Source organism: Hippichthys cyanospilos, chromosome 8 (genome assembly GCF_059441005.1).
Source record: "Hippichthys cyanospilos isolate Australia breed blue-spotted pipefish chromosome 8, RoL_Hcya_1.0, whole genome shotgun sequence".
Taxonomy (NCBI): Eukaryota; Metazoa; Chordata; class Actinopteri; order Syngnathiformes; family Syngnathidae; genus Hippichthys; species Hippichthys cyanospilos.
In genome coordinates, this window is record NC_142376.1 from 16,555,616 (window position 1) to 16,567,223 (window position 11,608).

The window sequence follows — 11,608 nt, forward strand, 5'->3', positions numbered from 1 at the left end:
GGGGGGGGGGGGATTCACCCACTTTGTTATGAGACGTGCAATTCACATTTTTTATTTTGTAAACTTCAGATAGCTGAAAAGGAACAAATATACTTGTCAAATTGGATATGTTGGTGAATAAAAAGGGCACTTGTGTTTGACTTGATTGTTTTTTTCCCGCAAAAATTCCGCAATGGGGGTCCTTTTAAAATGTGCTCTCCTAACAGGGGCCCCTGACTTCAAAATGTTTGATAACCTATACCCGAGAGAATAAAATAAACATGAATTCAGTTGAAGATCGAAGCCGGAGGCTACCAATGGATGTCGCTGCGGTTATTTCAGCACAAAAAAAAACCCAACCGGAAATGGACGTGGCAAGTTTAACAGCTCACTTCCTGAATTTTGCTACCGTGTTGACATCGCGAAGACTCGAAGTAATTTATAACCAATGTCAAGCCTGAGTTTGTCGGACCGGTTTTGAATCTACCTCGCAGGTTGGGGTGATTGTGATAAACACGCCGGAGTTGTACATGAGGAGCGCCCAGTTGGCGCTCGCTGGCGGGACAGAGAGATGATGGCTGGTCATGTTTTGATGCTCGGTTGGCTTCTGGATCTCTGTGTCGGCGTCTTGGCACACGGGGACGGCTATCCCTCCTTCACTGATGAAATTCCTTTTAAAATCACCTGGCCCGGGCCTGAAGTCACACTGGTATGCTACCCTTGATGTCAGTTCCTGACTGTTGGTGCTAACATAAAAAAAGGGCTCTAACAAGGTAATATCTGTATTTCAGCCTACTTCAGGCGCACTTTACAGGGAAGACAACTTTGTTATCATGACCACACTAGAGAAGGAGAAGTATAAATGTCTCCTACCTTCGCTAACCTCTGGAGAAGAGGTAATGTTTGCATTTAGTCACTACGGCATAATTTTCCCATTCAAAGAGTTTTATTTTGGCGTATAACCTATCTTCTGTTATGCAGTGAAAAATTAAACATTTTACTGTCTTTGTGTTCATTCCATAACCATAGTTTGATTTAAAATATATGTACTGCATTATTATTATTATTATTTTGCTCTACTCCCATCTTGTGGAATCACCTTACTAAGGAACTATTTTGAAGTGAGGTGATGCACTCCCTGTGTTATTGGTTTGTTATTGGTTTGTCACAATAATTAAGAAACAGCTGTAGTAAATATGTAAATCAAGAGTAATATATAATGTATGTAATGTATATGTCATATATGCATAATCTTCCTAGAAGATCACAATGTTCTATCACCTGTAAACTATTTGCAGAACAGGTCTGCGGGCTACTCATGTGATACTCGGGGGCTACCCAGTGGCCACGGGCACCACATTGGTGACCCCTGCTTTAATAAATATATTTTGCCATTTTGTGGTATCTATTGACAAAATAAGGCAGTTTGACCTTTTTTAGGTGTCCATTCTGTTCAGCTTTTTGCTAATATTGCCAAGGCTTGGTACACTGTATGATATTATTGTTTCAGCACAGTTGACAGTCATTAGCTAATCTTCCTCACATGCGTTTTGCCATGTCAAAATCATTAATGCGAATTACATAATGTTTTGTTTGTTTTTTTTCTGGACTCAGGATGATGACAAAGAGTACAGCGGGCCAAGTCCATCTGAACTTTTGGAACCTCTGTTCAAACGAAGTAGCTGCTCCTACAGAGTAAGCTTCATAATCTTTGCTTGTGTCTAATTGCACCAGCAAAATGTGTGCTCGCTGAGTGGAGTGTAACAAAAAGCCTTTTTTTCTTCGTTGGCTGGCAGATTGAATCTTACTGGACGTATGAAGTATGTCATGGAAAACATGTAAGACAGTATCATGAAGAGAAGGAGACGGGTCAGGTTGGTGTTTTTCAGAAGAACATGAATATAAAGCTACAACTGTTTTGAGAGTACGAGATATCTGTACTGTTGTGTCCACAGAAAATAAGTGTTCAGGAGTACTTTTTGGGGAATTTAGCAGGAAAGAGAAAAAACAAAGAAAATGGTATGCCTTTTTTTCATCTTCCAACAATATTTGAGAGCAAGCATACATTGAAAAATGTCTGTCTCATTTGGATTTTATCTAGATCTACATTTGTTGCAATTTGAAAATGCAATTTGGTTCAATTCCAATCCATTATCTACCATTTATTTGGGGTCAGGTCACAAGGTAAGTAGCCTTAGCAGGGAAGTCCAGACATCGTTCTTGCAAGCGACATCATCCATTTCCTCTGAGGGGGGTTCCCAGGCTAGGTCAGCTGAGAGACTTAGTCTATCTTGGTGGGACATGCCTGAAACACCTCACCAAAAACGCATCCAGGGGGCATCCAAAGCGAATGCCCGAGCCACCTCAACTGGCTCCTGGCAACGTGGAGTAGCAGCCTTAGAGTCAACTAAGGCGGAGTCGAGCCGCTACCCCTTGATTGATGTCAAATCAATAATTTGATGTCTTGATCTTACTGCGTATGTGTTTTTCTTGTCAGCTAAAGTTGAAGAGACAGACACGGCTCATTCAGCACCCGAAACAGAAGTAAGGTTCGCAATTTGAGCCTTCCACGACATTTGCCCAAATAAAGTGACCCTTTTTGTATGTGTTGTCTTGTAGGTGCCGTCTAAGAACATCGAAGGTCAGCTGACTCCGTATTACTCACTGGAGATGGGAAACGGGACACCTTGTCCGCTGAAACAGAACGAGCCACGCTCCTCGTCCGTGTTGTACGTGTGTCACCCGGAGGCCAAACATGAGATCCTGTCCATAGCTGAGGTCACCACCTGTGAATATGAGGTGGTGGTGCTGACCCCCTTGCTCTGCGCGCACCCAAAATTCAGGTAGAAAGTAGTAACCGATGTCGATCATCTTACGCGACGAGTAAGCCGGTGAAATGTGATGCGCAGGTTCAAGTCGTCCCCGATTAATGCCATCTTCTGCCAGGCGATGGCTGGCTCGCCACTGCGACCTCAGCGCCTTGCCCAGCTGGATAAGGCGCAAGAGGAGCAGCTCAAGCCTCCTTTCAGTACCACTGCAGAGCATAAAGAGGTCAGTTATTTACCAGTCTTATAAGAAGTATCCTAATAGAAACTAACTCGGAGGTAAAAGCCATTGAGTACAAGAGTGGTTGTCAACCTTTTTTCAATCATCTACCCTCTGTGAAATATATTTTCATCTAGGTACCGCCTAACCAATGCAAAACAATCGATCTTTTATGCCTCATGAGGTAAAAAAAATATCATATAAGCAGATACAATGTTTCTCTTAACATTATTAACATGTGAGATGTCACTGACCAAAGTTCAGAAGTTTTATTTTTAGTTTCGGCTATTTACATTGTATTTGTTTATCGGTGTAATTAAGTTCAGGGTTTAACGAGTGCAGTGCAAAATATTTACAAATCAATGATGGTGTGTTTCATACAATATGAAAAGGTGCATACATTCAAGTAGTAAAGCCACTTAAGTTTAATTTGTACTGTACATGTATGTAGCATGTTTACATTATCTTCCATAATTGTTCAACCCTACTTCAGACAGCTTGTTTTAGCTAGCCACTCCAGATGCTACTATAGATCACGTAACATCATCTGTTTTATTTCTGGCTCATCTGCTGGAAAATTGTCGCTGATGACAATGCACATCCTTATAAAGCTTAAAAATTAAAATAACGGACTCCTTTGCACAATGGTATAGGGCCTATAATAATAACATAAATCACAATAACATAAATTACGAATAATAGATATGATATAAATATACAGTATGTATATATGTGAGGACTGGTGACTAGTTGTAATATACTATAAAGAATATGGGCTGGAGTCCATGAATTGCTTCATGTTGCATTTTATTTGCTTTTAATTTCTATATCTGTATTTTTGTAAGATCTGTATCTGATCTTTTAATGGCAGTGTGAATGACACATTTTTTTAAATGCGACCAAGGCCACTTGGGTATGTGTTACCAAATCTCATAGGTATCTGATCTTTTGAGGTGTGACTTCAGTCTGAACGGCCAAGTCGCATTCATCCGACTCGCACGTAACAAACAAGCGACAAACGTCACAGTTCTGCGCTCAAAAATGCGGAAAAAAACAAAGCAACAATAACGGACCAGGCGTAGAAGTTTGAAAATATTCTGAGGGAGAACAAAATGTATTTTCTAAGTGTGCGTCTGTCTGTCTCCCGCTCGCTAGGAGCGAGCTGATTGCTCCAACATCCTGTGAACATCCTCACAGAAAAATTCAGAATGAAGCATTCAGCCCTCCAGAGTGAAACTCGCTTCTTTTACTTAAATATTGAAATTAGATTTCTGATATTAAATTCATTGGATGGTATTGGACTTCAACCAAAGCCCAAACACGGAATGTAATAATATCTTGATCGGCCACTTTGCGACCTACAGGAGGAGTCTTCACCACCAAGAGAGGAAGCCTTCACTTCCACACACAAGCCCATGGCCGTAGGCGGGCAGGCCCAGGTGGCTGTGGGCACCACTCACATATCACGGCTGACAGACGAGCAGCTCGTCAAGGAGTTCCTCAGCGGCTCCTACTGTTTACATGGGGTGAGGCATCGTCAGCTGAGCTGGAGGGGATTCACTCATCGCATTGAGACGTACATGAGATGTTAAATGTACCAATGGTGTGTTCTTCAGGGGGTTGGATGGTGGAAGTATGAATTTTGTTATGGAAAACACGTCCATCAGTACCATGAGGTGAGACGCAGCTCTTTCTCATCAATGTGTATCTTTTGGCTGCTTTGAGGTTCACATCCAAAAAAGACATGCACAATAGCAAGATTTAGACCGTTTTTCATTACGGCCAGCAGGAGGTGCTGCATTTACCATTGTCAATAGCAAACATGGCCGCCTCCAGAGAAGTGCCACCCCTCATTTAATATCATTTAATGATAACTCGACCTATGATTATATTTAAAACATACTGTTGGTCATTTAAGAACACATTCTTTTGCACGTTTTTGAAATTAACAAGCATTTAATTTATTCCTTTTTAATGAAAAACGGTCTAAATCTTACACACTGTCCCTTTAATGTCTTCAATTGGTTTTTGGAAGCAGACGCATCCAGTAGTTGTTTAGAGTTCGTGTTTGTTTGGCATTTTAGGATAAGGAGCAAGCCAAGAACATTGTGGTTGTCGGGAGCTGGAATGCCGAGGAACACATCGAGTGGTCCAAGAAGAACGTGGCTCGATCTTACCAGCTAAAAGATAGTGGAATGCAGAAAGTCAAGTATGTCGTTTTTTTGTTTTTTTTTGTACGACCAGCCTCAATCCAATAGTCATCAGTTATTCATCTTCACTTTTTTTATGGCCCTCTGCAGGCTGGTCTCCCATTTCTATGGCCACGGGGATTTGTGCGATCTGACGGGAAAACCTCGCCAAGTCATTGTTAAGTTAAAGTATGTTAATAATGTGACTGGGATGTGAGGTACGTTCCTAACTGCCTCTTGTTCTTCCATCAGATGTAAAGAGTCAGACTCTCCCCATGCGGTCACCGTCTATATGCTGGAACCACACACTTGCCAATACGTCCTTGGGGTATGTTTTCTTTTCAAACTGCTTTTGTGCAAAACGAGTGTTTTCCCGCTGTGTTGTAATTTTTTTTCTTTTACTTTTTTTTTTATGCTCCTTACAAACACTTTGGGCATACGAACTCTTCCATTGTAAAACAAACAGCTTGAAACGAGTATTCTGTGCCGCTTATTTGAAGAACTTTATGAATGAGGAAAGGAGAGAGAGAGGGCAGGCTCGAAGTGGCACTCAGAAACATATTTGAATATTTTGTAAGTGTCCCGTATTGAAGGGGGGGTGGATCCCTGTCAGCGTTATCAATAAATAGAGAGGAGGCAAGAATACAGTCTGAGCACTTGTCTTAATTCCTTCTGCAGAGAGCCTCTCCTCTTCTGCCTTTTTTTTTGTATCTCAAGCAGGGAGTGGTTTACAATGTCAGCAAAGGAATAGTGTACAACGTAAATGCATAGTTTGCCACTTAAATGCAAAACTTCATCTGTCTTTGTTAAGCCAGATCCGGTGCAGACAAAGACTTTATCCCATTGGGTCTTTCCCAAAGGCCGTAGTCTCTCCAATCTATAGAGAAATGGTTGAAAAACTTGGTTTGACCAATAATGGCATGCAGCTGTCCCATTTACATCAACATTGTTTACATTTATCTTGTTAACATACCACAAGCAAATACATGGTTTATACAGTATGTGTTTTACAGTATGTGTAACTTGTGCAGTATTTTGCATTCATCAAGAATATAGTTCCTGTGAAAAACAAGTTGATTTTGAGTCGGTTTTAAGCAATGTATCTTTAAGGAATCAGTTATTTGTTTCCGGGACCACATTAAATCTTTTTTCTTGTCCCAGGTTGAATCTTCAGTCATTTGCAGGATTCTTGACTCTGCAGACGAACACGGACTTCTGTCCATCTCCACTTAAACGAGCCAAAGATAAGAACACAAGAAGAAGGCCAAGTGGTGCAGTGGTGCAAGTGCCAGACGGACAAATGGTCAAGATGCAAAGGTTCCAACTGTGGTCATGTTGAAGCTGGACTTGAGGAGCCGAACTGCTGAAGAGACTAGTCAGTTCTCCTGTTCTGAGCAGTGGAACAAACCACATCACTGCCTCACCCAGCGGGGTTGTAGCTTCAGTAAATCACTTGAGGAGAATGTCTTGTGGATTCACCGTCCACATTCATATCTCTGCTTAGAAGATTTTATAATGTACAAGATCATGATTGACTGTGTGCATTTGAGCCATGGCGAATGGTGGGCGGATACTTTGCACTTGTAGTCTTAAAATGTTTTTTTGCAACAGCGAGGTGTGCTTTTTTTCATTTTATTAGGGGTGAGTGTAACTTATGCATCAGTGGGTGTTTTAAAATGACATGTACATTTCATTAAAATTTCCTTTTAACTTTATGGTGTGTTGTGAAGTGAAACTGTATTAACACAAAAATTTAGGAGCCGCAACGGAGAACCATACAATCATTTATTTATTTCAAACTAAGAGTGCAAAGACAAAAAGCACTTGCTAAACATTTATTAGGGGAAAAAGTGCACAGGGTTCACAAATAAATCCTCGAAGGATTGGCGTGGACACAGTCGCCAGGTTGTGGAGGTTGCAACAGCACGTGCATGTGCAACACAGCTGGCAGGAACATTGCTACGTACTTAAGTCAAATAATGAGAAATCTTTCAGTTACAAGTCTGTCTTTTTACATCCATTTTCTATGCCTGTGACCAATTACATTGTCATGTTGGAGAGTGGAGTCTGGAACAAGCACCTGCCAATCATAGGGCTGACACACAGACCTAAACAGCACTCGTATATTAGCACCAGTTTAGAGTATTCAATCAACTTCGGTTCTCTGTTCTGGGTTCATAAGGAATTAAAAAAAAAAAAAAAAAACAGCGATCATAATTTCAGATTTGCAGGGGTCACCTGGACCTTGATAGTATGCCTCATCAATCCACGTATTCAGCTCACGGTGTGGAGCCAAGCATTCCATTTTCACTCGCGAAGACAGCACTTCATCACAAGTCGTCCACTCGCAGTTGGCAATTTTGGGGGGAATCAGTATGTGGTGCATGCAGCGGACACATCACTAGACATTTTTGGAAACAAGCAGCTCACAAAATGTCGCTTTTGAGCAGAATCCTTGTACCGCCAAAATTTGACACATATCAAATCAAGTTCACGTTGCTAAAAATAAAATGCTGTAATTAAAGACCATGTTCAGGATTTGATCAATTTGAAAACAATACTTGAACAATTTTTCAATGAATTGAAGCCTGAATATTGACTGTGATGGATGTTTTCTTTCAGTGTGACTGCTTACATACTCCAAACATCAGACTTAATCTCCTGACTGGACAGTTCCTCGTGCACCCAAGCATTACAGCAATGACTTCAACAAAACGGGCTCACTCAAATGTGTAGAACCCATTTTCAGTCGTTGAAGAAGAAAAAAAAAAAAAAAAACAACAACGAGAGGCAACAAAATGCTGCTCGGTTCTGAGTGAGCAAGAGCCTGAGGTTTACAACATTTCTCACAGATTTCAGGTGGGAACGTGTTAATACTGTATATTTATTCACAAGCGTTTTGTTCTCCACTTTAGTTAAATAACGTGTGAAAAAACGTGACGACTTGGGACAGACAATTAGTGTCCACCAGACGGGGACAACTGAGTCGCTTGCTTTGGACATTTTTGATTTGGGAGAGCAAACTATCTGTATACAAGCAAAGAATTGCCATTATAAAGTATAGCGTATATTCCATTAAAGGTATTAAAGGGGCATTACACAAATTTAGCCATTTTGAGCAGTAAAATATAATTTGTCTATCGTTCATTTGATAGTAATTATTTTCGTCATCCAATTAATACCTTCAAAAATGTACTCTGTCACTCGCTGTCGATTGAAAATGACATCACGTGTTCAAGGCCCAGGTGAAAATCAATCAGGGCTGGCCTGTTTTCTGGGTTTGGCCCTGTGCCATTCAAAACCACATCTATGTTGATGAACTAAGGCAGGGGTGTCCAAAGTCGATCCTCGAGGGCCGCTGTCCTACATGTTTTCCAGCTTTCTTTTCCTGACACACCTGCTTCAAATGATCAGCTCATCAGCAAGCTCAGCAGGAACCTGATAACGATCCTGATCGTTTGAATCAGGAGTTTCAGGAAAAGAAACCCGGAAAACATGCAGGGCAGCGGCCCTCGAGGAACGACTTTGGACACCCCTGGACTAAGGGAAGGGGTCAGCTGTTTGCAGAAAACAGCGGGAATCCTAAACGGGTTCAGACAGAGGAACCTGATAACGATCCTGATCGTTTGAATCAGGAGTGTCGGGAAAAGAAACCCGGAAAACACGCAGGGCAGCGGCCCTCGAGGACCGACTTTGGACACCCCTGGACTAAGGGAAGGGGTCAGCTGTTTGCAGAAAACAGCGGGAATCCTAAACGGGTTCAGACAGAGGGGACTGGGATTTGTTGCACTGAGGTGCTCTCAAAGTCCTGCAGGGTGTCCTGGTGAGTGTGGTAGTGCATGGCCACGTAAGACTTGGCGAAGGCGAACGTCTGCGAGCTGGCAGGCTGGAGGCTGGTGGGCGAGCTGGGTCCAGCAGAAGGACTGCTGTTGTATATACTGTAGTAGGGTTCGATGCGCGTGTTGATGGGCGTGGACGTGCTTGCGGGGCGAGGTCTCCGCGCGCCCCTGGGACTGCCGCCGCAATCTCTGGACTGGCTCGGCCCGCAAGCCTGGTCCACCAGCCTCCTCTGCGCCTTGGGTGAGAGCACGTACGCCGAGTTGGTCTCGTGGTGCGAGGATTTATTGCGGTTGACTTCCAGGCTTCCCTTGCCCATGGCGTGCAAGCGAGTCTTGTGCTTGCAGCACAGCAGTCCCAGCGCGGCCCAGTGCATGCAGCAGAGCACGCGGCGGCGTAGGCCGGCGCTGTTTCGCGAGTACACGAAGGGATTGATGCCCGACTTGAGGAAGATGAGCACGAAGCCGCACAGTTCAAACTGGAAATGGGCAAAGTTGCTCTCGGGCGACAGAACGTCCTGCGCCAAGGAGATCCCCATCGGCAGGCAGCACAGCAGCACCGAGAACACGATGACCACACAGGTGACGACAGCCTTGGAGTCCTTGGCGGTGGCCAAGTTGACCGTGGAGACCAGCTGGCAACAGGTGGCCCCCTGGGCGGCCCCCGGGACCACCGGTTGCTTGGTCCTGTTGGCGTAAGAGTGCGTCTGAACGTTGTGCAACTTGTTATACATCTGGTTCCGGTACAAGGGGCCTTGGCTGCTCCGCTGCGTCCCCTCGAAGCCCGTGGCTGCCACAGGCGGGAGAGGTGGGGTGCACGTGGCCGCCACGGTGATAATGGGACACTTCCTCACTTGCACGTTCTTCCTCAGGGTCTGGGCGATCATCAGATAGGAGACGGACACCACGGCCACGCAAAAAGCAAAGTCAGCAAGATACGCGTACAGCACCAACCTGGCTTGGCCCCCTCCCAGACCAAAGTGGGGCAGGCAGGGCCCGTCCCTGCGTGGGTACGCCCGCATGGTAAGCATGGCCGCCATGGTGAAGCTGGACGTCCACAGCAAGGCGGTGAGGGCCAGGGTGCAAGGGAACGATGCGGTGCGATTGGGCTGCTGGCCCAGGACCATGCGCAGACGGTGCAGGGCGATGACCGCCACCGTCTCCAGCGACATGATGATGAAGCCCGAGCTGGTCAGGTGGAAGGCGAAGCAGAAGCTCTTGGACACGCCGTCCACGCCGCTCGCATCTAGGTAAAGCACCAAGGCGAACATCGGAGCCGTCACACAGCAAATGAACAGATCGCAGAAGGACAGGTTGAGGATCATAAAGTCGAAGTTGGTGCGGAACTTGCGGAAGGCCGGGTCGAAGAATGACAGGAACACGACGAGGTTTCCGTAGGAGCCCAGGCAGAAAATGAAGACCAGGAAGAGGGAGCAAAAGGTCAAGGTGGCCGTGTGGACGACTGCCCAAACTGGGGGGTTGTTTGGCGCCTGGGTGCCATTCAAGTTCACTTGCTTGGGCACATCAGCCAGCTCAGATGGCGTCTCCGTGCCGTTCATCATCTTATTAGCCGCCCGCCCTTAAAGAGGCAAACATTGTTCCCCTGAAAAGGAGGACGCTGGTGCCACCATTGGTGCCTTCTGAAATACAGACACATAAGGAACGCTCGCTCAATCACAAAAATTAGATTCCATGCTTATTTGTGGAACAACTAAACGACGATGCGCATGCACGCACGCGCGCGCGCAATACACACATCTTTGTGCACATCTCAGTTTATCTTGGTAGCTCAAATATGTACAAATCTTACCGTTATTGGTCAAGCCCTTGCAGACGATCATTTAACAAAGCCCATCTTCGTTATTCTAAAAACGGCTGTACGTGAAAGACCGCAGCTGCGAAGCGAATTCTCCATGTAAATGTTACGTACGTACACTCATAAAACGCATCAGCTCGTCGCCTGCTTTACGATCGAAAGCGTGCATTGTGCACCGATCGAATTCTCAATAACGTACTTCATTGCTGTGCATTTCTCGCCTTCTTGACGATGTATCCTTGCGTTGCACACAGGAGGCACCGGACGCGCAATAGTTAAAAAAAATCGAGCATGAAGTCACAGCGACGCACGCGAACAGAGCCCTCAAACACCGCACTCAACTAGTGCATTGAAAAATACTGTAATGCTGTATTTGTATTATTTTAGAAAATTTGGTCATTTGAAGCGCATTATTGCATCCAACGACAAATACTCTATTTAAAACGTTTGCTGAAAAAGTCATATTCGAACGTTTTCTTAAAAAGGTCATAGTAGTTACCATTTATGACACCTCTTAAGCATGAGCATATTAACCACAATTTCATTCTGATATTTTGCAGTTTTATTTCTTCCGATCAATTATTTGCTTTCAAACAAACAGTTACAAAACACGGCATAACCTTTTATTCGATTGACAATCCATCATTTTCTGTCACTTGTCTTCTACACTAGACGACTTTGGGTAAGAGGCAAGGTCACCAGCCCAGGGGCACATGACTAGCAACCAGTCACTCACGTTCACA

General features: G+C 44.3%; 2 protein-coding genes across 2 annotated transcripts; one reads left to right on the forward strand and one right to left on the reverse strand.

The window, feature by feature from the left end:
- The first annotated feature begins 359 nt into the window (after nt 1-359).
- erlec1 (endoplasmic reticulum lectin 1) lies at nt 360-6,928 on the forward strand. The gene is made up of 14 exons (XM_088421852.1): nt 360-688; nt 771-875; nt 1,594-1,674; nt 1,776-1,853; nt 1,935-1,998; nt 2,477-2,523; nt 2,599-2,822; nt 2,889-3,030; nt 4,389-4,550; nt 4,641-4,700; nt 5,109-5,233; nt 5,325-5,402; nt 5,466-5,541; nt 6,375-6,928. Exons 1-14 carry the CDS (start codon nt 551-553, stop codon nt 6,444-6,446), a joined length of 1,452 nt encoding a protein of 483 aa, XP_088277978.1. The 5' UTR covers nt 360-550; the 3' UTR covers nt 6,447-6,928.
- Nucleotides 6,929-6,984: 56 nt separating this feature from the next.
- gpr75 (G protein-coupled receptor 75) lies at nt 6,985-11,124 on the reverse strand. Its single transcript, XM_088421851.1, has 3 exons — nt 11,065-11,124; nt 10,860-10,944; nt 6,985-10,689 (listed from the first exon to the last, which is right to left on the reverse strand). The coding sequence occupies exon 3, from the start codon at nt 10,609-10,611 to the stop codon at nt 8,974-8,976; it is 1,638 nt and encodes a 545-aa protein (XP_088277977.1). The 5' UTR covers nt 10,612-10,689; nt 10,860-10,944; nt 11,065-11,124; the 3' UTR covers nt 6,985-8,973.
- Nucleotides 11,125-11,608: the final 484 nt, after the last annotated feature.